The sequence below is a fragment of the Loxodonta africana genome, chromosome 2, assembly GCF_030014295.1.
Source record: "Loxodonta africana isolate mLoxAfr1 chromosome 2, mLoxAfr1.hap2, whole genome shotgun sequence".
In the NCBI taxonomy this organism is placed as follows: domain Eukaryota; kingdom Metazoa; phylum Chordata; class Mammalia; order Proboscidea; family Elephantidae; genus Loxodonta; species Loxodonta africana.
The window spans coordinates 128,101,185-128,127,557 of NC_087343.1; the positions used below are offsets into that span (position 1 = coordinate 128,101,185).

Consider the following 26,373-nt stretch of genomic DNA (forward strand, 5'->3'; position numbering starts at 1 on the left):
GGGTGTGTAATAAACCCATGGGGACTGGACAGCTCAGGAAAAAGCTGAAGACTAAGGGCCAGGAAACAAATAAACCTGTGAACTAACAAAAATATTTCTCCAAAGAAAACGGAAAAAAAAGTCCCAAAATGATTATGTTGAGCTATGTTTTCCACCATCAGTAGAAATTCAGGGCTAGAGAATGAAGTTCACATAAACAAAAGCTCCGTTTTGCACACCTGAGGTATCTACTAAATTTGCACGTAACAGGGGAGGTGGTGTTTGCTCTTCCTTGTTTCAGAGCCACTTATCAACTATGTTGTGACATTTCTTTAGCCCTTTGAGTCCAGGGGTTAACGGATAAAAGGAGGATCACGAAGGTCCAATATATACAGTAGAACCAGTCCAGGCCTGGGGGCCAGTGATGGGAGAAGCCCAGCTTGGGGCTTTGCATGTTCTGTTCAGTTCCCATCTTGTGCATTCTGAAGGCCCACTAAAACAGAAGTAGAGATACAGATACTGAAGGAAAATAAAGCCATAAAAGCAATAACAACATGAGTGGGATTAGTCCATGATTTTAAAATTTTTCTGGACATCAGAAAAAAGGAGACACGTTTGTTACCACATTAGTGCCGAGAAAGCATCTGAAAGTCCAAAAAAAAAAAAAAAAAAAAAGGGACAGAGGTAACAGCATGGAAGACTGGGAGGGAGAGGTGTCCAGAATATGGCATCGGAAGGTAGATTCTATCAGAACTCCCAAGAGGCTCTGGTCTCAAGAGACTACAGGTACAAGCAAGAACAGGAGCGAGAAGGGGGCCAAACACAGAGGGCGTAAATGGTGCTGCTACTGACCCCTCATCCCAAATCCAGAGGCAGGTATCTCTTTTCTAATGAACAAACTGTCAGGGGAAAAATTTAAGCTTCTGTTGTGGGTGTCAGCATGTCAAAGAGAATTCTTCTTCATTCTAACATTTCAGGACTCTGCAGTCTGACAGCTGACACCCTGCCCGTCACCTTAAAGAGAAGCCTACCAATCGACATAGCCTATGCTTTCCACACAAAACTCCCAGCACATATCTCAAATAAGATGACCCACTAAAACACCAGCAGGGCAAACAGAATGCAACACATAATCCTTTGCTCTTAAATGAGAACAAAAACAAAAAGACATTTTCTTAATAAACAGTAGTATGAGAGTGAGAATAAGCTAAATAGGAAAAAATGACACCATAGGAAACACGGAATTCAGAGGAAAGCTTTAAAAAAATTCTAATTAGTATAATTAGGTTGAGAAGTTGCTGGATTATTAAAGAACGTGGTGCTATTGAAAAGCACTAGAGCAAGAAAAAGCACAATTGAAAACATGATTGCCTAAATTAAAAAAAAATCAGTAAAAAGGCTAGAAGAAGAAAATTCTCAAAATATAAGAGAGAGAGACAGTATAAACTGGTAGACTATTCCAGGAGTTCTAATATCCAACTACCAGGAGTTCCAGAAAGTGAGGACAGATGAAATGGAGGAAAGGAAATTATCCAAAAAAAGAATAAGATAATTTCCAAGCGCTGAAAGACTTAAGTCGCAGGCCCACCAGGTGCTAAACATCATATATGAAAAACCACCACCATACAAGCTTCAGAGGATCCAAAACACCAGAGGAAGGAAGTAAAATCCCAGAACGAGGAAGCATCAGATACAAATTGATCCAGAGAAATCACCATGCAAGAGACAGGATTAAGGTGTCTTAGCACTGCTGTAACAGAAATACCACAAATGAATGGTTTTACGAAAGAATTTATTTTCTCACAGTTTAGGAGGCTAGAAGTCTGAATTCAGAAGGCGAGCTGTAGGGGAAGGCTTTTCCTGTCAGCTCTGGAGGAAAGTCCTTGTCTCTTCAGCTTCTGCTTCCTGGTTTCTTGGAGATCTCCATGTGTCCTGGCATCTATTTTACCCCATCTCTGATCTGCTCCCCTGCAAAATCTCTTTTACATCTCATAAGAGACAGACTCAAAATATACCCTACACTAATCCTTCATTAATGTAACAAAGACAATCATTCCCAAGTGGGATTATAATCACATCATACAAGTTAGGATTTACAACACATATTTTTGGGGGACATAATTCAGTCCAGAGCAAGTGGTTATATAAAAACTTAACGTAAAACTTAATCAGCTTTGTAAGTAAAGAGAAACATATGAGTTGGCTGAAGTGGACAAGCAGAGGCACTGATATCCTCCCCTTCCACTGAGAGGTGCCGGGACACTATAGCTGAAGGAGGAACATCAACGAGGGGGACACCCTGCCAAGTAACAAAGATAATCAGCAGAACTAAAAACAGAACTTTTAACCATGGTGGTGGGAGAAGCAATGCAGATATGGGATTGTAAACAATTTACATAATATGAGTAAGCTAAATCCTCATCTTCCACAGGAAATAATAGAGATTATCTAAAACTTTAAATGAAGACATAAGCATACAAGCATTATTACTACAAGCATATTATTCAGAGCTTTTTTTTTATGGAGGCAATCTGCAGGAAAAAACACGGTTAGGACGGATTCTTCTAGAGAGGAAGAAGGAGGGGAAGGAGAAGGAAAAGCTTGTTTAAGCCCAGTTTTCTAACATGAACAATCTATTTCAAAAATAACGCTTTTATTTCATTAACTGGGAAAAATTCTAGTCTTATTACTAACACTAAGAGACGCTTAATAATGTCCACCTGAAGTTATTTGTTTCTTAAGACAGCTCTCTCCAATTAAACGTTACTGCAAAAAAGAAAAAGAGCAACTGTTATTTTCCCATTGCTGTGTGAACAACTACCACCAATTTAGAGGCTTACAACAACACAAAAGTATTATTAAAAAAAAAAAACAAAACCCAGTACCGCCGAGTCGATTCTGACTTATAGCGACCCTACAGGACAGAGTAGAACTGCCCTATAGAGTTTCCAAGGAGCAACTGGCGGATTCGAACTGCCGACTCTTTGGCTAGCAGCCATAGCACTTAACCACTATGCCACCAGGGTTTCCACAAATGTATTAGCTCACGGTTTTTTTTTTTTTTTTTGTAGGTCAGCAGTTTGGGCAAGATGTGACTGGGTTTTCTGCTCAGGATCTCAAAAGGCTGAAATCAAGGCATTAGCTGAGCTGTGTTCTTTTCTGGAGGCCCTAAGGGAAATACTTCCAAACTCATTCAGTTTCTTGCTCAAATTCAGTTCCTTCTGGTTGTAGGACCGGGATCCCTGTTTTCTCACTGGCTGTTAACTAGGGCTGCTTTCAGCTCCTACAGGCTACTGGCATTCTTTGCCATGGGTTTCCTCCATCTTCTATGTCAGCAATGGAGAATCTCCCTCATGTCTAATCCCTCTGACCAGGAAAAGCTCCATCCCTTTTAAATGGCTCACCTGATTCAGTCAGACCAAGGCTAAGCTCTTTCTCTTAAGGTCAACTGATTTTCCACCTCTGAAAAAATCCCTTCACAGCAGCACCTGATTAATGCTTGATTGCATAATTGGGAAAAAGTGTACGTAAGAAAAACAGTGGGAATGTTGGGAGACATTTCAGAATGCTGCCTACTACAGCAAGTAAATCAGGATTAATAATCTCATAAATAGAAATTAATAGGTTATTTTACTTGACTGTCATTTTGGATTTCGCTTTTGTTGAAAAAGTACAGGCAGTCCCTGGGTTACAAACCAGATCAGTTCCTGAGTCTGCCTTTAAGCTGAATTTGTAGGTCAGTTGGAACAGGTGCATGTGGTTCTTATTTAGCCTTATTTTAGTGCGAGAAAAGGCTCGAAGCTTTTTCAGTGATGTAACAGTGCACGTGCGGCAAGTGAAGGTGATCGTGGTGAAGAATTTGCTGCAAGTGGGGGTTCATTCAATCGTTTCAAAGTGAGGGCAAATTTACCTAACATTAAAAGGCAAGGTGAAGCGATCGGTAAGTCGGATGTTCCTAACCTGGGGCTTACTGTAAACGGTATTTCGCTATACGTTCTTGATAAGATGGTCTGTGGTTTAAGCACAATACAGAACTTAGGAACGACTGAAAAGATCAATAAAAGCAACATGGAAGTTAGAATTCTAAAAGCCAATACTAATTATTTCAAAAAAACCACTTCCATCATATCTAAGTAGTTAATACATATCTCACTATATCTTAGTGATTTTTCAAATCTTTTTAATCAAAGGTCAAACAGTGACAACAATGCCCCAAGGAGGATTGAGGAGGCACTAATCATTTTAATGATGTGGAAAAACTGATCTGTAGTTTATTTGACAATGAAAATCATTTTCATATTATCAGCTATTCTCTCAAAATTAGCTAGGAAATGTGCTTTAGAGAAAACCATTGGGAAGAACTGAGACTAAAGACTGTGAAGAGGAAAAGCGATCAGCACCAGCTAGGGGCGTATCCCATTAGCTGTGCTAATCAAGACAGTATACTGCACTGTTTTACAGATGGTAAAACGTACTCTTTTCTAGGCATCCTCACTGCTGTTCTCCCTTTCCTTCAGGTAATCTTTAACGTTATCAATCAGTGCAAGGAAGTACAGGACAAGAGGTTAAGTAGCCTCGATTCTCATCCTGCTTGAGCCTTCCTTTACCTACGCAACTTCAGACAAGCCATTTTTCTCTGGCTTCACTTGCTGCATCTGTAAAATAAAGCCATTTTAGAATTTTAGAGCTGAAACGAACCTTTGAGATCATGATCTTTAAAGTTTCACCAAGCTCTAAAGTTATATATACCTAAACACCAGCTTTTAAAAATGGACAATATCCCACCTAAATATAGAAATGTGTTATTTTATTGGTTACAACAGAATATTTGGATTTCTTTGTTGGAAAAAGTTGTCACTTTTTAGTTTAAGACTGCAGATGTTTTAACATCTCAATAAACGAAGCTTCTAGATCCCACTCCTATCCCCACGGCAATTCAGTACACTGGAATACTTCCTTTGGTTATGTTCTCGATTTCTTTATTTACATCATTTAAAAGAACTTCACTACCCTACAAGACTACAAGTATTTCCAATTTCAAGGCCTAATGTATTAAAATCAGTTCAGTATTCCTGTAATGAGACCTCGTCACGTTGGTTGGCATGATCTACAAAAAAGGGAAAAGGCAGGATTTAAAAATTGTTATTCTGAATGTCAACATTGTAGAGACATTTCTGGACCTTGGACACAATTTAATTCAATTCACATTTTTTTGACCATGAGCTTCTTAGAGGCATCTTTATATCCTTAATACATACCACAATGCTTAGAACTTAGTAGGTTTTCAAAAAGTGTTTCCAAATTGAGCATAGATCACACACACTCCCTGCTTTCAAAGAGCTTACAATCTAGTGGACAAGATGGAAATGTGACAATGGAATGAAATAAAATACTAAATCACATCATGAGGTCTGTGATATACGGAATAATGCCCTCTCAAATATTTCACATCCTAATCCCTGAACGCATGATAAAGTTATTTTATGTGGTAAAGGGAGTTAAGGTTACAGATGAAATTAGGGCTGCTAATCAGCTAACATCAAGTTAGGGAAACAATCCCTTGGTTACCCAGGTGGGTCTAATGTAATTACCTGCACTCTTAAAATATGAAGAGGGAGGCAGAATAGTCACAGATTCCAAGTGAGAAGGACCATACCTGCCAGTGAAGCAGGGCTTCCAACCAGTTCATTCTGGTTCAAAACCCTGCTAAGACTTTGCATTTCCAGTGCAGATATACTGAATCAGAATCTACACTTTAACAAGATTCCCAGGTGATTCTTATGTATAATAAATTTTGAGAACCACTGCTCTACTAGAGGAAAACCTGGTGGCATAGAGGTTAAGAGCTACAGCTGCTAATCAAAAGGTCGGCAGACGTGAATCTACCTGGTGCATCTTGGAAACTATGAGGCAGTTCTATTCTGTCCTACAGAGTAGCTATGAGTCAGAATCGACTCGATGGCAACAAGTTTGGTTTTCGGTTTGGCTCTACTAGTGGCTTTCAGAATTAGACCCTAACCAGCAGCATAAATATTGCCTGGGAACTTGTTAGAAATGAAAATTCTCAGCAGGGGTTCAAACCAGAAGGCAACAACAGTTCAAAGTCCTGCTTTTAAGATGGAAGGGGGCCTCTAGAAGGTGAGAACAGCAAGGAAAAAGTTTTTTCCCTAAAGCCTCCAGAAGGAATGCTGCCTCATCAACACCTTGATTTCTGGACTCCTAAGCTCCAGAGAGAAACCCTGGTGGCGTAGTGGTTAAGTGCTATGGCTGTTAACCAAAAGCTCGGCAGTTCAAATCCACCAGCTGCTCCTTGGAAACCCTGTGGAGCAGTTCTACTCTGTCCTGTAGGGTGGCTATGAGTCGGAATCGACTTGACGGCAATGGGTTTGGTTTTCTTGGTTTTGAGCTCCAGAAACGTAAGGTAATAAATTTGTGTTGTTTTAAATGACTAAGTTTGTGATAATTTGTTGTCACAGCAAGAAAAAAACTCATATAGGGCTACAACACTGGTTCCAGCGTGGAAATGGTTTCACTGCAGTGGTTTGGGTGCTCAAGCTGTGGTCCCTTCTGAGCAGCTCTGGCATCAATTAGCAGTTGACTGGAATTGCAGGACCTTGGGCCCTACCCCAGACTTACTGAATCAGAACCAGCATTTTAACAAGATCCCTGGGTTATTTCAATTCATATTATAGTTTGTAAAAGGAGCCCTGGTGGTGCAGTGTTTAAGAGCTTGGCTGCTAACCAAAAGGTCAGTGGCTCGAACCCGTCAGCTGCTCCATGGGTGAAAGATGTGTCAGTCTGCTTCTGTAAAGATTACAGCCTTGGAAACCCTATTGGGCAGCAGTTCTATTCTGTCCTCCAGGGTCATTATAAGTCACAATCGACTTGGGGCAATGGGTTTTTGGTTTTACAGTTTGAGAAACATTAGGCTAAATATATGAAAAGCTATTTTAAAAAAGTGGAGATATCTTTCTTTTTGACACACAAACTTACTGGAAAAAATAAGTAAAAACGCCCACAAAAAAAACTCTAGGGTGCTATTTGTTACTACTGACAAAGGAAACAAACATTTCTACTGCTTTTAAGTAATGAAGAATGTCCTTCAGGAAAATCCACCCCCTCAACAATGGATCTTCCTTCTTCGAAAATTCCCATGAGTTGAAAGATTTTAAATGGCAAAATTTTATTACCTTCAAATAAATATTAGAATCCCTGGAATAATACTCAGAGAGCCATCTTGTGGTGGATCAAATAATTTCATTTGCATATTTTCTTTAATTACTTTATAAAAGACAGCAATGTTCCACATTTCACATAATATTTCAAAAAAAAGTTCAAATTCCTCTAATAAGTATTTAATGAAAATAAATGTACTGAACGGTAGCGATGACTACAAAATTAATACTACTAAACCATTACTAATGCTTCTCACATTAACAATAATTAATGTTTGGCGGATGGGTAGAGAAAATTAGCTGAAATAGAACCTGGACATTTTGAAACTACATTTTATTCAGCTTTTACCTTTACCTTTGCTAAACCTTGTGCACGTATCCAAGGTGGTTGTAAGATACTGAGCTAAAGTCATACTCCAAAGAATGTTAAACAGCCTTCCTAGTTATTTGGCCTTGCCAATTATTCCATCCATTTATAAAATTAAAGTAAGCAATGACTCAACGAGTCTTTCTAGGTAAATGATTCAGCTACAGAAGAGGACATTAACAGAGAATAAGTGATAAGAATAAGAAAATCAGCAAAATCAAGAAAGATACATAATTATGTAATATAATTTGATTTGGTTAGATCAATGCAACTCACTCAGTAAGTAAGTCAACAACATTGGGAGGAAAGGAGGTAACATAATCCAGAATTCTGTTTTTAAATGCTTATACAATTATCCTATTTCAATCAACCTGCAAAGTAAAAGCAGTAACTCCATGTTAACATTATAACAGACATCTAACAATAATACAAATATCAATTATCGGTACTTTTTTTTTAAAGTGCACAATTAAGATGTCACAAGACTACACACTTTTGAAAGTTATGATCAATGTGTACAGTGTAGACAAAGCAGACACCTCATTGTAATATTTTTCAATAAATAAAAAGCACATTAACAAAGAAGGAAGGTATGCAGCACCTGAAGCCTCTGACATTAATAACTGAACACTGGTACCCAAATGGTCTAGCTGGTTAAGTTTTACTAAGAGGTGCAAAAAAGGAGAAAATTTTTGACTTAACGTCTTAGTTTAGTGGAGACAAGCCTTGTCTGGGCTTACAGTCCTGTTCTTCCTGATGGCAAACAGCATATCAGTCCTTCCAATGTCCTATACTTTGGAAAGCAGACCCGACTCTGGAGCACTCGCCTTAATTAGATTCTGAACTTCTTTGAATTTTGGATGGTCCTTATCAGCCACCAGCTGCAGCAGAACAGCCTCACTCGTGGTAACTATGATCCCAGTTCGAGCAAGACGCTTTGAAAAAAAGACAAAAACATAAAGAAGTGAGCGTGAGAAAGGACACTATTTTAAAACAGCAAAAGCATGCTGGGCCAAAATAATTAGTATCCTCTATTAAAACCACAGGCTCGAGCCACAATATTGAACTCAGTGATGAGGATATGTTTCTAAACTAGCCACACTACAAATCTGTTACGATTATCCCCAATATATGAAAAATGAACTAGAAACAAGTAAGAGAAAACAAGCAGCCAGTATGATGACTTACATGTGCCAGAGACAGGAGGGAATCAAGGCTAAAGACTGAAAAAACGAGTGAGATGAAAAGGAGTGGTGTGAACTCATCCCCATTACTGAATTATTTTCATAGTTCTAATTGCTGTATTTCCTTACTACTATCTACAGATTGGAAACCCTGGTGGCGTAGTGGTTAAGTGCTACAGCTGCTAAGAGGTGGGCAGTTCAAATCCGCCAGGCGGTCCTTGGAAACTTTATGGGGCAGTTCTACTCTGTCCTATAAGGTCGCTATGAGTCGGAATCGACTCGATGCCAGTGGGTTAGTGGGTTGGGTTATCTACAGATTGGAAGCCCTGGCTGGGTAATGGTTAAGTGCTATGGCTGCTAACCAAAAGGTTGGTGGTTCGAATCCACCAGGTGCTACCTGGAAACCCTATGGGGCAGTTTGTACTCCGTCCTATGGGGTCACTGAGTTGGAATTGACTTGATGGCAAAGAGTTTTGTTTTGGGTTTTGGTACCTGCATATTTGAGTTTCCCCTCCCATTCCATCACTCAACTGCTTCTGACTAATTTATTAAATTCTTTTATTTCTATTTCTATTATTCAGATAAGTTGCCTTCTTTCACATTTCTTCCTTCAGCAGTTTAACTGAGATATAAGACCATGATGTGTGTGAATGTTTTTATGCCTGGCATTTAGTAGCTATTTATTAAAAAAAAAAAAAAATTTAGACGGGGAAGGTTAATACTTCTGAGGCTTCATTAGCTGTCTAACATATTTCTATCCATTACTTCTGTATTATCCAATTTCATATAACTACTTTTTGTGTGAATTAAAATTACTTTAGGAATTAAAATGACCATTCTCAATTTCTTTTTTCTGCCCCAAAAACCTGACACATCATAGCATGTGACTCCTTCCCATAAGGAAGAGTGTCCTTGCCTAAAAATGAGTGATGGCTGAAGAAAACAGCCTCATGCGAGATTTTAAAATGTGTCCCTATGATTTGTAAACCACCATTACAAACTTTTTAGAATCACTACAGTATAAAATTTAACGTTGTGTAGCGTTTCGGTAACAGGTTAAAAAACACACCTGCTAAATTGTTCCAGTGTAATCATAAATCATAATAAAAACCCTCTGCCATCAAGCTGATTCTGACTCATAGTCCCATAGGGTTTTCAAGAAGCGGTTGGTGGATTCTGTTGACTTTGTGGTTAGTCACTGAGCTCTTTACCACTGTGCTACCAGGGCTGCTTAGAAACCTCAAAGGACTATGTGCGGATTTCAGGCAGAAGAGTAGGGAATATATACAAGACTAGTTGCAGCCCAGTTACGTGAAAGTGGCACGGAATGTCAGTCAACAGACCTGCATTCAAACCCAACTCTCCCTCTGTGCCCTGCCTTCCTTACTGCTCCTTGTTGAATCGGTGGATTTTCAATGATTCAGTGTGAATCTGAATCGCAGATTTCCAATGTCTGTGAAAGTGCTTCACAAAATCTAAGGTGCCAACAAAGATCAATTTTCACTAATTTTTCTAGTTCCTTAGAGAGGCAAGAAGGAGAGAAAACCGTTTCCAGGTCTGAGGAAGATACCTGGTAATTTAGAAGAAGCCGTTCTCAAATGGCCAGCTTTCCCTGGTGCCCTGCTGACCAGGGCCTGGTCCACTCCACACCAACAGTCCTCAGTGATGCTGAGAATCTCTGGTGAGGCAGACTGGAATCCTTTCTGCTTGTCACAGAAATTCTTTTTAGTAAACTGAAACTTCGGTATTTTGTGCTTCACTTCAAGACTGGAATGTGGCCAACGATGATTTGGTTTAAAAACAATCTAGCCAAGAACCTGTGTTAGGGGAAAGTGTGGCTCAGCACAATGCAAAGTGTTTAGATCCGACTCCTAGACCTTCCGAGGGTGCCTGCCTGCCCTAGCCTGAGGGGTGTCTGAGGAGAGAGAGAGAACAACAGGGCAGGTTCCTGTCCACCACCAGGAGAATACCTACAAAGCTGGTCCTAAGCTCACTTTCTTTCCTGGCTTAAAAAGGGGCAATTACAACGCTAGCTGTTTAATATACATGGCTACATATCTTAATAGGCTTCCAAAGTTCTTCCCTTATAACTGCAAAGCCAGTCCAACTAGGCCAAATGAAAAGAAAGGTGGTTCTGACCTACAAACCTAAAAATGCAAGAGCACAAAGTCATGACAGCATCAGAGAGGGAAAAGGAAAAACTAAGCCTATTCGATTTCCAAGAAGCACTTAAAAACTACAAGGACATCAAGAGAGAGTTTCATTCTATTTTATTCATTTCCTCTACAATTATTAGTAGAAAAAAATAATGCCTGGCACATGGTAGGTGCCCAAAAAACAGTTACTGAATAAAGTGCATACCACAGACCCTGGTACAGCAGAGGTTTCAATAATGGTAGCTATCAATCTTAATAATACAGCAATCTTAGTAAGCAATGAGGTTAGTCTCAGGAAAAATCTTTAGTTGTGTTCTAAAGGAACACATTTAACTTTCATAGTCTCAGAATAAAAGAAAACTTTGACATTCCTCTCAATATTTTACAAACTAAATCACCTCCATTTTAAAGTAAGACTAAGGAAAAACAGAAATATGGCAAATCTGCCCCATTACCACTTGACCTAATCTATGATTCTTTTTTTTTTTTCCTTGCAGCCTCAACACTTTTAAGCACAGGCAATGCTGGCTGCTCCAGGCCCTTTCAAATACACTCCTGATAATTAGATCCTTTCTTCTCTAGATTTCTCAGTCCTCGACTCTTGTGGGTCTGGGAGGAGGCTTACCCATTTCTGGTAAGACTACCTTTTTGAAAACAACAAAAAATAACAACAACCAAAAAGTAGCAGCCAATATTTGAGTGTTTAATGTGTCCATTACTCTACTAAGTGCTAGCAATAATTTAATCTTTAAAAAGACTCTACGAGGTAAATGGCTATTATTATTTCCATTTCACCAGTGAGTAATCTGAGATGTAAGGTTAGATAACTTGTTCAAGGATACGAATTTAGGAAATAACAATAGAGCCTGCATTAAAACCCTTCTTATCACCCTTCTATTTGGGCTCCTAATCGAGGAGATTACAGACTGCCTACCAAACAAGGAGGTTCAGATAGTAAATAGCTGCCTATATTTTTATTCTCTCATGGAAAGACAGAATTAGCCATCAAAAGTTTCTGTGATAAATAACATAACAAAGATATGTCTAAGAAACTTATATGAACATAGGAGAAAGTCCTTAGCATTTCTAAGTAAGGAAGGTTTTTACTTTTGTTTTGTTCATGTTTTTAGTTTTTTTACTTCCTTGGAAACACTTCAAGTTCTGGACCTCAGCATGACAATGAAAGTTATCCAAAGATAAAGAGCCGTTTGCTGAGAGGGTGAGGACCTGTCACAGAAGCATTTAAACTCAGGCTATTAAGGAAACTGACCAAGAGGGAGTTGATTAACTCATGAGTTGAATCAACTGGAGGGCACTGGGGGGTGGGGTCAGACGGCTGAAAGATCTTTGCTGAGATTGGAAGTAGCAGCATTTTATTTAGCACCTAGCTACATGGGAGGTTTCAATAGTGCAAATGGATTTGAAATACAGCTTTTTTAAAAAAAAAAAAAAAAAAACTATTACCACCCATAGTCCCAATAACAGGACTCTCTGCTTCAGAAATAACAGCCAAGGAATGGCCAACCAGGGCCTTAACTATTGTTGCCAGCTACCCACTTGCTTCTGTGTCAGCCCTCCCCCACTGCCCTTTACTCTTCTCCTTTTTCTTCTGACTAGCCCTTACCCTTTCTAACAGCTCTGCTCTACCTTACCACCCTAGGGAAAGCTTTTGGCTAGCTACACGACTTAGCAACCCTGTAGAGAAAGCAGGTCATAGATCAACCTGTACATGGAACACTGGAGGGTCTCAGAAACAATCTATATTTCCCACTGTTCATACAAAAAGAACAGTTAAAGAACTCAGCAATTTAAATTCACATGGACAGTACTCTAACATTATTACAGAATTTGAATTAAATACTAAAAAGAGACCCACAAAATGAAGTGTTTCAAAGGATTGTGCAATAGTTTCCTTCTCAACAGCCTTGGATAGAAATTACTTATGTAAGAGTACTGTTATGCAATGATGACAAAGAATGATCGACTTCTTGACTCTATGAAACATCTTGACATTCTAGTGTCGGACAGCCACGAAACACTGTATGAGCTGTGTCCACTTCGAGTGACATATCTCCCAGCCCCAGAAATTCAAGTCTAAGGAAACATAAGGTAGAACCAGGCTTAGGCCCAATTTGCCCTAGTGTTTTGGCTGGATCCTAGCTGAGTTAAACCCAGTTGAACTGTTCTTAATTTGCAAACCTCTAAATAGTTCAGGCCAGGCCTCTTGGAATATCTCTTAGCTTATGTGTAAAACTATAGGGAACTTACAAAAAAGGTATAAAAGAGCTTTTGGCTTCACTAGAAATCTAATTCTAAGGAGGATACAAGAAATGAAATAGGATATGGTGGCAAAACCTCAAAGGTCAGTCAGTGCAGTCGAGTCTCTGGAAACCAGTGAGTCTGATGTTGTCAAACCAAGCTTAAGTTACAGAGGTAAACCTTTTATTGCTGTAAAATATTCAATGCTCTTTAAATTTATTTGGAAAACTTAATCAGTGATTTATTTTAAAGCAGGTCAATTACCTCAAGAGCAAACATCCGATCCATCATGCTTCTCGATGAGGTGGCATCAGCGACAATATGAACCTCGATACCTCGGCCAACTAGCTCCAGAGCAGTTTGTTGGATGCATACATGAGTCTAGTAGGAAAGCAAAAAATCATACAGAGTAAACTAAAAGTATTTTACGTATGTCCAACAATGAGATAAAGCAGAAAGAACACTACAAATCTAATGACCTTGATCTAGGCCTGCTTTTGCCTCTAGTTAGCTAGATGATCTCGAGCATAAACCAGTATTTACTCATTTGTAAAACCAGTAATTGTACTGTATCAATGTTCCTCCTATTAGGAACTTTGAATATATTCTCAGAGTTCTGTGAGAATTTATTTAATTTTTTTTTAGGGCTTTCATCTGTGTCACCTGGATGACCTTCACGTAGCTGACTGCTACCACTCAGTTTTGGTGGCACTTAACGTTTGTGTTTATGTCTACACATTTCTACACTCATACCAAGTGTCAACCACAAATAATGATTCTGCAGTACCGCAGATACAGAAAATAGTGGAAAAACTGAGTCATTATAAGGTACCCAGTAGGAGAGGTAGGCCAAACTAAAATTAATTTGTGACACAGGCAAAAAAAATATCTAGGTTATAGCAGCTGGAAGTGTACTATATGGATTCTACATTCGAAAGTACTAACTGGTAACAATTCATTAGCAGAGAATATACCAGTAAAAACATTCTCCAGCAATAACCAGATTATATAACCAATCAATGTAGATTTTAATACACCACCATGCTGACCTTAACTTCACATTACAAGAGAGCTTTGGAGAATTATCAACCGACAGCTCATTAAAATTTGCATTGGAGGAATGCTCAAAGATAATTCTGATTAAGCACGAGTGATAATAATAACGATCGAGCAAAAAAAAGTGTGAAAGTCAGCAACGGCATTTGGTACAACATATTTATATAAATGTCTCCCTCTATATTCTCATTATTGAAGTCAAAATACAGAAACAACGTACATTTAAAACGCAGGATATTCTACACCTTTCCACTACCGAAAGCTACTACTATAAAACCTACTATCAAATAACCATACCATCTAAACCCACTGCCATCGAGTTGATTCCGACTCAAAGCAACCCTATAGGACAGAGTAGAACTGCCCCATAGAGTTTCCAAGGAGCGCCTGGCAGATTTGAACTGCCGGCCTCTTGGTTAGCAGCCATAGCACTTAACCACTATGCCACCAGAGTCTCCCCAAATAAGCATCGACATAGTAATATTGTCGTTTTGATTTCATAGTTTATAATTTTGTTCATAATTTTTTCTTTCAATTTTAGGTTAGTAGTTGCTTAAAAGCTATAAACAAATACCTACATTCTATTTGTCCACGTTCAAAAAACAACACAAAATCAATTTAAATCAACATTAGAAATCCATGACGATTTTTTTTTTCTTTAAAAGAGTATGTACATGACTCGAGCTTGAAAAACAGTGAATTACCTGACTTTTAAGGTTGTTCTAGCACAAAACTATGACCAAAGCAAAATCCCACAAGACATAAATAAAAATAATGCCTTTGGTGAAAATGTGTTCCAAAATAGTTGTTAAAAATGCAATTAGCTGGATTCAAATCTAGTTGCGTGCATTACCAGCTCTATGATCTGGGCAACTGCTGTGTCTCCATCCATAAATGGGGAGACTAAGAGTACTTAGCTCACTGGGTTTATCACCACTTAAATGGTATTCCCTATACAAAATCGCATTCTGGAAATACCAAGTCTTCTGCAAATATCAAATCCTGAACATAACAAGTACTTACTTCTACTCCAAACAATACAACACTCCTGACTCCAGGAATCTCTGCTAACGCAGCTTCTACTTCTGGTAAGACCATTGAAAACTTGGTCTTTGGAAGTACCAGTTTTACACCTGTTAAATCAATTTCTTGAACAGTGCTTCCAAGACCTTTAGGATACTGTTCTGTTACAATAACTGGAATTCCTAAAATCCGGGCTCCTTGTAACTGTAAAAGCAGCCAAAAATGAAAACAATTAGCAATATAAGTACACTCATGCATATATATGAACTACATCATGCTTCAGCAAACTGGAAAAGATAAACAACTCACCAATCTTTGTCCCACACTAATAATATCCCCAAAATACTTGATGGCTGGTCTGAACCTTTCCTGCATATCACAGCAGAAAAACACAGTGCTTGAAGGTGTAAGATTTCCCAGGGTAGTGAGCTGTGGGAAAAAGAGAAAAAGAATGATTTAGTACTTGGTATACAAGGACATTTATTTTCAGTGGAAGCCAGTAAAGAAAGAAAAATTTTCCTACTATCTGATCCAGTCAATTTCTGCAACTCTTACCCAAAAGAAATTATCTGAATTACAAGGAGAAACAATATTTACAAGGATGTTCACTGAATTGCTTATAATTATGAAAAATTAGAAATAAACCAAGGGCCAACGATACAGAAATGGTTTAACAAATTTTTATATGTTCATGATAAAATATTTCTAGCCAATTAAAATAATATCTGTACATGTGCTTTCAAAGAATCTGTAACATCAAAGAAGAAATATTCATTACACAGTGTGAATAAAAAGTCGACCACAGTGCAATAGCACTTCAATCGTGTAAAAAATATGAGCGAAAAAGTAAAGGCAAATACATGAAAATATTAACAGTGTTTAAACAGAAGTAAGATTACTGGTAATTATTTTCTTTGTGTTGTGTCGTTGTTAGGTGCTGTCAAGTGGGTTCTGACTCACAGTGACCCTAGGCGCAACAGAACGGAACACTGCGCCATCCTTACCATCGTTGTTATGCTTGAGCCCATTGTTGCAGCCACTGTGTCAATCCACCTCTTAAGGGTCTTCCTCTTTTCCGCTGAGCCTATACTCTGCCAGGCATGATGTCCCTCTCCAGGGACTGATCCCTCCTTTATACCGTTCTTATATTTTCTAAATGTTACTCACTAAGCATGTATTACTTTCATAATCAGATAAAAATTTTACAATAGTAAAAAGCTTAAAGTTGATGGTGGAGTTGCTTACAAGTAAAAAGGCTGAAATTTAAAATAATCTGTGGCAGAAACTATGGAACATAAAAACTGAAAAACAGAAACAAATCCAGAATTATTACTATCATCGAGACAGAAACAGAAAGATGGGATTCCTGGGTGGTGCAAATGGTTAACATCCTGGGCTGCTAACTGAAAGGCTGGAGGTTCTAGTCCATCCAGAGGCACTTTAGAAGAAAGGTCTGGCTATTTACCACCAAAAAATCAGCCATTAAAAATCCTATAGAGCACAGTTCTACTCTGAGACACATGAGGTTGCCATGACTTGGAACAGACATGGCGACTGTCTATTTTAAACCAGTTTTTAGAGTTTCAAAAAACACAATGAAATGATGCCGAGCACATCACCATGGTTAAATGAAACGCCCTGTGCTGTGAAAGGAACAGATATCTGTTTAACATGTGCATTCTCAAACATATTTGTCAAAATCAGGAAAGTCAATAAAGATGAAAATCGGGTATCAGATTACTAAGCATCATATCAACTGCCATAGTTGGTCTACTGTAACAAATCAAGTCCCCTATGGATCGAATGAAAAGCAAAAAATCACTGCTGAATACAAGAAATTAATCTCACTAGATTCTTAAAAGTCAATGGTACTTTCATTTCTATGTTTTCACATTGCAGAAAGCTTGGTAAAGGATGTGTTCTGATCCTGAACAAACCGATACAATTCCTCTTACCACAGTATGATCTATATTATTTATTACCTTTATGCCATTTATTTTCAGAATGAATCATCATTTATGACTAAAAAAAAAAAAAACCCGAAACCATCGAGTCGATTCCAACTCATAATGACCCTATAGGACACAGTAGAACTGCCCCATAGGGTTTCCAAGGAGTAGCTGGCGGATTTGAACTGCTGACCTTCAGGTTAGCCACCAAGCTCTTAACCACTGTGCCATCAGGGTTCCTCATTTATGACTATGTATTTTAAATTCTCAGTAAACATTAAATCTTGGCTTATGAGGCTCAAAGTCTATATATTTCCTTTTTATAAATCTGAACTAATTGTCTATAACGTGTTTAGGGCACACTGTTTAAATCAGTTTGACTGCAATTAAAATTACAGTGATGCAACTCAGCCAACCTCACCATTCTACAACAGGTGAGAACCAATAAGTATGCAAAATATAGCTCCTGTGCTGGTGGCCATGCACGAACATGCTTCAGCACGTACTTGCTTACAGCTCTAGTTCTCAGGTCCCATCTCACTCTGCAATGACTGGCTCTATACACATCCCTAACAAGTTTGTCTGGGCTCTAAATCCACAAAAGGTTATAAACAGCAAATCAGAAATGAAGCCACTGGAGGCAGGCAAACCGAGAGCAGAAAAAAAAATGATAGCTCTCAGACAAAGGATTCAAAATACAATAAAAGCAGATCAAATCTCAAATCTAGGCCTCTAGCAAAGGATAGATCAAATCATACACAAGCTGTATATGGTTCATAAATTGGGAGAACTTCACCATTCTAGCATTCTCACTAAGAAAATGTTAAAATACATAATATTTCAGAAGGATTAAAATATAAAATGATCAAAGTATTTTTAAGTTGGGATATTTAAAAGATAAACCCTTTCCTATCAAGAAATCCTGTCTATTCCGAGAAATGTCGTCTCTTGGGCTTCACACTACCTAGAGCTTCCTTGCATTCAATTTCAGCTGTTAGGTATTCTGTCCTGGGCAGGGAACCACGGTGTCAGATCAGACACAGAATGAGAAGGTCAGCAAATGCAGCCCTGAAATCCTTACCATACTGCAAAACCTTTCTAGAACGGGGCTTATTGTTGATACACTTTCCGTACAGTGGCAGAGCATGTTACTATGCAGAATGACGTTAAAATATAATGGCTATAATTTAGCAAATTCAAAATGCCCTACCTTATGTAGATACTCTCCCCTCAAGGAGTTGGCGCTTAACTCCCCACCCTCCTTGAACCGTGGGCTGCACTCAGTGATCTGCTTCCGAAGAATACAGAAAGGGGAGGAGGTGGGGGAAGTAACTCACAGTGGAGAGATGTGGCAAAGAGGGCCTCAGCCAGCAGATCGGGGTTAATATCACCAGTCACATCATGTTGACAGTACACACTATCTTGACCTGATGTGATGAAAATGACCTCTGTGGTCTTCCTCTCAAAAACCTACAACCCCAGTCTAACCAGGAGAAAATCAGACAAACCAAAACTGAGGGACATTCTACCAAAATATCTGACCAGTGCTCCTCAAAGCTGTCACAGACCACAGGAGCCTAAAGAGAAACGACAACTAAATGTAATGTGGTATCCTGGACTGAATCCTGGAACAAAAAAAGGGCATTAAAGGGAAAACTATTGAAATTTGAAGCAAGTATGGCACTCAGTTCATAATAATGTACCAGCACTGGTTCCTTAGTTTTGACAACTGTACCACAGTAATGTAAGATGTTAACAATAGGGGAAGCTGGGTACAGGTATATGGGAACTGCCTTAGGCTGGATTCTTTAGAGAAGCAAAACCAGTAAAGCATATAAATATACATAGAGAGATTTATATCAAGGCAACGGCTCATGCGGTTGTAGAGGCTGGAACATCCCAAGTCCGTGGGTCAAGATAAAGGCTTCTCCTGAAGCACTTAGCTGCAGGAGCTGATGAACCCAAGATCAGCAGGTCAGAGAGCAGGGCTCTTGCTCACAGGCAGCAAAGATCAGCAAATCCTAAGATGAGCAGGCAAGAACGCAGGCAAGCTGCTAGCTTAAGTCTCGAGAACCAGAAGTCAGACAAATAGGAGTCAGCTGCATGATCCAGTGCAAGCAAAAAAACCCCATGAGCCTTGCCAGAATGTCCACTTATATTCAATACAGTCCACATACCCAAGGAAATTCCCTTTCAACTGACTGGCTACTCACAGCAGATCCCATCATGAAGGTGGCCACAACATCATACAAGTGCCAAACCATTGAGAATCACTGACACAAAACCTTAACCATAAGAGGAAGTCTCTCCTATCTTTGCAACTTGGCTGTGAATCTAAAAAAAAAAAAAGTAGACTCTCTATGTTATAGTAGTTGGGTAGAAGTTACTACCTTAAAAATAACCTCCCTGCCACAGAAAGGAGGCATTGTGAGTACTGAAAACGAGCCAAAAAACTCTAATCCTGTCCAACCATCCTCACTCCCTACCCCTACCCTAAATCCACATGAATTCCAACACGCTGTTGTTAAAATGACATAGTGACTATAATTCAGGGACTTCTTGCACTTTGATTCATTAATTTCTCTTAAATCAAAATGTTATAAAAAAAAAATTTTTTTTTAACACTGCTAGTAGTCAAACATTTACATGTTGCAATTGCAAGCCAGCCAAATCCTTCCACAGCAAAAAGTGAACTTGATGAAATATCACAAGTAAAGGTGTAGCAATTACAGATAATACAAATTCAAGGAGTATGAAGAAATCACATTAAAAGTGTGTATGTGTGTATATATACACACCTTCACATATCTATGTATATCCCTACACATACATACACAAGTAATAAATATACAGATATGCACATATTAAAATGTAAAAAGTTGATCACAGTCAATGGCTTCCTCAAGCAAGAACTTAAAAGATCAAATTCGAGTATGAATTTTTTGTCCCCTTTCTTAAGAATTGTCATAGCTGGGATTTGACCTTCAATTTCATACTCAAAGGGCTTGTTTTTATCCCAAGTCCCATTATTACCATTCTCATGACAGTATTTACCCTCCTTCACAACCAGTGTACGCTGAACCATTATCCAATAATAACTTCTAGATCTGCAAGCAATCTGCCTCACCCTTCACAATGGCTGTGTGTCAACTTGGCTGGGCCACGATTCTCAATGACAGTTATGTAATCATGTGATTGTTTTCCATTTTGTGATCTCCCATAATAAATAATATAATATAATCACCTGCATGATATGATCTGATGTAAAAGCCAATCAGCTGTAAGGGGAATTTCCTTTGGGGGTCAGGGCCTACACCCAGTATACATGGACACTCTGGCAAAGCTCATTTTTGCTCTGGATCCTGCTTCTAGCTTGTCACCATTTGACCTCTGGTTCTTGCGATTCATTAGCCTCCACAGCCTGTGAGCCAGCAGCCAGCCATCTGACCTGCCGATCTTGGGCTCATCAGCCCCTGCAGCTATGTGAGTCAGAAGAATCCTCAAGTCCGATGCCTGACCCACGAACTTGGGACTTGCCAACCTCTACAACCGTGTGAACCATTTCCTTGAGATAAATCTCTCTCTATGTACACTACACTGGTTTTGCTTCGCTAGAGAACCCTGCCTAAGACACCCGTGCTCAGTTTCCCTGGTTCCTAAGAACAGATGCATGCACGGTGGCTGGCCTAGCATGCTAGTGCACTGGACACAAGTTCTGTCCTCACCATAAAGTTAATGCATGGTGAGTATCTATATATTTTTAGTAATGATGAAGAGCTTGGAACAGTAAAAATGATGATTCTAAAATTTCAGAAGTCTATTATACTCACAGAATAGGTATAATTTGCTGGATGGAGTCTAGAAGGGGATCTGGTACACTATTATTTCACTCTGAAGTGTGTCCAAGGAAATCCAGTAACCACAGCTACAATAAGGCCTTGCTTCAATATAGGCTCACTTACAACAGAAGTCTGTGACGTGATTCTCCCAGATTACAAGGATCCCTACACAGAACAGCCCAGTGGGCATTCGAATCTGTGTCCAATCTCAATTTCACTAATTCCAATCATATGAACGTAGGCAAATCATTAACAATTCTAAACTGCAGTTCTCTCATCTGGAAAATAATATCTATCTCAAAGGGTTATTTAAAGGATGAAGTGAGCTACATGCAATAAATACATTAGGTTACTATGATATCCTGCATATATGAAACCTTATACACTACACTCTAAAGCTCAGAACATGTAAAAAACTTATTCTCTAATGAGGTTACAATATCACTTACTATCAAGACCCCTTAAAAAATGTATAAATATATAGAGAAATGCTAATACTGCCTAACTTATGTTAACAATACTGTTGCTGTCAAGTCAATTCTGACTCATAGCGACCCTACAGGACAGAGCAGAGCTGCTCTATAGAGTTTCCAAGGAGTGCCTGGTGGAGTCAAACTGCCGACCTTTTGGTTAGCAGCCGTGGCGCTTAATTAACCACTACACCACCAGGGTTTCCTATGTTAATGCCGTCTGCAGAATTAGTAAAATGATTCATAAAGTGGATTTCTAGATACCACAAAACATTACATGATTTGATCCTCGCAAAACAGGTTTTGGGCTCTTTAATTTAGGTTAGAAAAGAATATTTATTTCACTCTTATTTTTACGACATACTGTAGTCACCTATTGTGAACACATGCCACTGGCATAATATTACAACTGTGGCTTATCAGATAAAGTGTGAGCTTTCTAACTCCCCAAGGGAGGACAGCTGTTTCCACCCACCAGAGGACTGAGGGATTTCTTAAGACTGTATCTCGGACTGGGGTGAAGGTGAAGCTGGAGAAAGCCCAGGAGCACAGTGACATTTGAGCCTAGTAAGGAAGTATTAGGATTCCTCTTGTCTCACAAAATGAGAGAAAAATAATGCCTAATGCAGATCACAGGTCCCACTCTCAAACACAGTTTATTTACAGGTAGCCTCTACTGTATTCACAAAAAGCAAAGGGTATATAATGTTTTCTTTGGGCATTAATCAGGGATGTTGCATTTTTTAAAAGCCACACACACATACACCTATCTAACCAAAGCGGCAGAGACAATACCATGACCTCAGAATCCAGCTGTCTCCTCTCAGTGTCCCTGACACCACCTCCCCAGCCTGAAACAGACAGAGGAATATATTCTGCCTGTTTCTTTATTCAGAGTCTCTGAGCATTCACTCATTGACGTGCTGTGCCCCCCACGCTCCTGAGGTAAAGGTCCTGTAATCAAAAATAACCACTTTCAAACCAGCAAGCCAAAGGAGGTACAGATTCCTTTTCCTCTTCTTTCCAAATCCTGCCTTTCCTCCCTTCCCACCATGAACTCTACGGTCTCCTCTAGCTATAAAACGTCCATAACTTGTTTAAAACAACAACAACAAAATTAAATGTCAAGAAACTTAAGGCTGTAGTGGAACCCTTCCCCAATTAACCATCTCAGGAAAAGGTCAAAATAACCCTTCGAGGGAGGCCTTTCTGTCCACATGAAGCTTTTCCTCCACAGAAGCAAAATCCTCTCACTGGGATCTTTCTCATCATGTCCACTAACTCCTCTCTTCTACGTAGGCTCCACTTTCCCTGGTGACAGGCTGGAAAATACACTGGTGGTGTTATATCAAATTTACAGTTGTTTCCAGGATTAAATGTTTCCAGTAGTTAAAACTTGGAAAATACCTTCTAAAAAATTAGAACTTGAAACTCATCAAAGCGACCTAAATTCGCACCATATAATCCTCTCATTTACATTCCTTCCCTTGAGTCTCAAAATTCATCACACTTGAAGAACTGGCAAAGCTACACACATACAAGCCAAGCATGAAACATGAGCTATGTCTTTAGCTACCTGAGCTGTCAGCAGATGCTCAGTCACTTTGACAAAATATTTAAGAAGACATGAAATGTTTACCACAATCTACTGTGGACAATGGGGGTCTTAAAGATCAGTTCCCAAAGAACTACTAACCACAGGTGCCGTCTGGCTCAAGTTCACATAAAATGAAAGGTCACTAGCAATAGCAGTCAGAAAAAGCATGAAAGCAAACTCCGACCCATATACAAATTAAGAACAAATTCTAGTACACGTGAACCCGGGCCACAGAGGCCCCAGGGCCTACATATGGAGAAACCATAGTCACGCTGTTTAAACAGTGGACTACACGTGGGCAAACCTGCACTCTTTGTCCCTGCCTCACCCATGGGCCACATCGAGTCTTCTAAAGTGACAGGCACCTATTCCAAAGAACAATAAGCAGCAGCAAGACAAATGATGCTACTACAACCTCGAGTTTGTGGCTTGTTTTCATACTGTTCAATAGGCTCATTAAGCACAGAGAGAAACCAAGAACGCTGCGTTGTGCTGTAAGTGAGGACCTGCATGTGCACTGCTTGTCCCTTCATTACAGCCGGGTAACTTCGGGCAATTTCTCTGCCTCTACGTTCTTCTCGTCTGCAAAATGAAAGAGTTTTAGATGAGGAACACAAACTGCGTCTTATCCACGTTTGCATCCCCTGCACCAGGCACTTAAAGTTGCCACTCAAATGTTTGTGGGATGAACTCTATCATCTCTTCTAGCTACAAATTGTTCATGTCTCTAGGGTTATACTGCTTAGTTCTCAAAAAATACAGTAAAGTAGGCAGGGTAAGAAATTTCTTTTCTTTTGTAGTCCCTGTATATGTGTCAGATCACGACTGACTCCACATTAGCTACTTCTAATCTGGGGGAGGCACCTGAATGAAGAAAGTCAAAGTGCTATAATTACTAAGAAATACTATAAAAGGAAAATATGTAAAATAATTTAAAATACATAAAATATTATATACCTAATGCTTAAGAATTCCTGGAACCGTTAGTGAGAAAAATTAATTTTTTAAAAGGATGGAAGAGAATAATGCTAGTAAACATCACCATAAAAAATTAACTATACAATGTCTCCTACACCAAACAAAATACTTTCAAAGCCACAAGTGACTTAAATTACATGTCTTTTAAGAATATACAAGACATTTCAAGTGTATATGTTTACATTAGCTTCCAGAATGATCAATTAAAAAGAGTTGTCAGACCAAGGCCTGCAACCAAGTGCCTTGAAATTTTCAAAATAAAAATCATCTTCAAACAACAAAAATACCTAACACACGTAGGGGGTGGGGGCACTAGTTTTGCACAGCATTGTCTTAGGTAACACACATCCCACCTGAACCTCTCAACCATAAAGGGAAATGCTTCACAAAGAAATCTGCTTCCTTGGTATAGCTCCTTGACCTCCTCAGTTAGAATCTGGATTCAGCCTTTATAAATGGATTTGTCAAAGGTGCATACAGCTCCCTGGGTATCTTGGCAGCGGTAATCCAAACAGACTGACAAAGAAGGCTGCAGAAATGTCAGCCTTGAAAACATAAAAATGAGGAGTGGTAAGCACCTGAGAACACCAGTTCTACACATGGGCAGCAGGGCAAATTCTGAGGTATCAGACATCACTGTTTCCCCTTAGCTCCGCAGAGCTGGTAAGGGAACCTCACAGCCTTTGTCCTCTGAACACTGGAACTTTACCTGGGTTGAAGTACCTGCTTTGAACACTTACATGCTGGGGTCAGAGGACGCACAACCAATTCTGTGGCAGACGATAGCTAAATAATCTTCAGAAAATGGAAATAATCCTCAGAAAATGACAACTGAATACTAAAATCCCTTCTAACCCTGAATCCCACATTTCAATTTATCAGTTACAGAAATGGTTTCATCAGTTTCTCTCAGTTAAAGAAAAAAATGATGATGGTGGACTATCGAAATTATACCTTATTTCTTTCCTCTCAAAAATATAAATCCTCCAATAAATCCTCAGAGCATAAAAAGAAAGCAGAGAAATTGACCTCCGTAGTACCAGAGCATGGCTGTTAAATAAATAAAAGCTATTAAATAATCCTCAGGCACAACTACTTTCTCAGCCAGCAAGACCAGGTCTAGCTAAAGCTCGGTATTTAAATGGGCATTGCAATCCCGGAGTCAAACGACTTTTTCAATGTAGGCGACACATACAATCAACAGATTCAATTGACATTTATGAGGAGGAGGCTGAGCACACTGTTATTTCACTTTTAAGGTTAGGAGAGGCTTGAGCCCAAGGACAAGAGAGCTGAGAAAGAGGAGAGAAGAAAGGGTCTGACTCCTAAAGTTTGTTTCCGCAAGTGGTTAACACAACTCCAAGCAACAAACCCTAAGGCCAGTACTCTCCCCAATCTCTATTCCTTCCTTCTGCCATCACCCAAGACCCCAAAATACAGGCACAGCTACTACTGCACAGCCTTTTGGTTACACAGGAGACTGGAATCTGCTCCTGGCACACAAAACGGACGCGGGCAGCTGAGGACCTCGCACGTGCGGGCGTTCGCGGACGCCGCGACCAGCTCGGAAGCCCACGCCCCCACCCGACTGGTGACTGTCACCTTCTACAGGCGCAGTCTCCGAGCCGTCCCCGAGCCTTGCGAGCCGCTCGGCCACTCCAACCCTGCGAGACAGGAAGGGCCGGGCGCCCGGGGCACCTGAGGAGCGCGGCGGAGGCGGAGACAGCACCCAGACGCGAGTAGCAGCGGGGCGTGCGGCCCTCCCGCGGGACGTACCTGGATCTGCAGCGGCACAAGGCGCACCTTGCAGCGCTCGCTCACCGCGAAGCCTTTAGGCAGGTCCACGTACTGGCCCCACTCCTCGGCGAAGAGCTGCACCACGAATTTGCGGTGCATGTCGATCTGGTCACCGTATAGGCTGAGGAACTTCTGGATGAGCAGCTCGTAGCCCGCGCCGTGCGGCACCGACGAGGGCCGGGCGAAGACCGAGAAGCAGAAGAGCACGGGGACCGTGCCCGACGGTGCCCCCGCGCCCACGCCGCCGCTGTTGGGGAGCATGGGGACAACTGGCTCCGCCGCCGCCATGTTCCCCTTAGCGTCTGCGAGCTCCGAGGCCGCCGAGGCACAGATACAGCCGGCCGCGGCGGCCCCGCCTCTCAGCGCAGCCCGCCCGCCCTGCCGCTCGGGAAGGCGAAGGGGCGGTCCTCGCGGCCGCGGCTCGCGCGCCTTCTCCCCGCCTCAGCAGAGGGCGGACCGCCGCCGAGGGCTGGGCGGCCGGGCGGTTGTGCGCGGGTGAGCGCCTGCGCCCGCAGCCCCGGACCGCCCCCTCCAGCCTTCCCAG

General features: G+C 40.3%; 1 protein-coding gene across 1 annotated transcript; it reads right to left on the reverse strand.

Annotated features, from left to right (window-relative positions):
* Positions 1–676: 676 nt before the first annotated feature.
* Positions 677–26,147, reverse strand: ISOC1 (isochorismatase domain containing 1). The gene is made up of 5 exons (XM_003404462.4): positions 25,809–26,147; positions 15,509–15,628; positions 15,200–15,403; positions 13,385–13,501; positions 677–8,456 (listed from the first exon to the last, which is right to left on the reverse strand). The coding sequence occupies exons 1-5, from the start codon at positions 26,115–26,117 to the stop codon at positions 8,310–8,312; spliced, it is 897 nt and encodes a 298-aa protein (XP_003404510.2). The 5' UTR covers positions 26,118–26,147; the 3' UTR covers positions 677–8,309.
* Between the last annotated feature and the right edge of the window lie 226 nt (positions 26,148–26,373).

Excerpts from the sequence above, each read along its gene's own strand:
- ISOC1 (XM_003404462.4), bottom strand. The coding sequence starts at position 26,117 with ATGGCGGCGGCGGAGCCAGTTGTCCCCATGCTCCCCAACAGCGGCGGC. Across the intron at positions 13,502-15,199 it reads TTGTATTGTTTGGAGTAGAA|ACTCATGTATGCATCCAACA; the intron begins GTAAGTACTTGT and ends CTTTCCTACTAG. Across the intron at positions 8,457-13,384 it reads ATCGGATGTTTGCTCTTGAG|CGTCTTGCTCGAACTGGGAT; the intron begins GTAATTGACCTG and ends TTTTTTTCAAAG.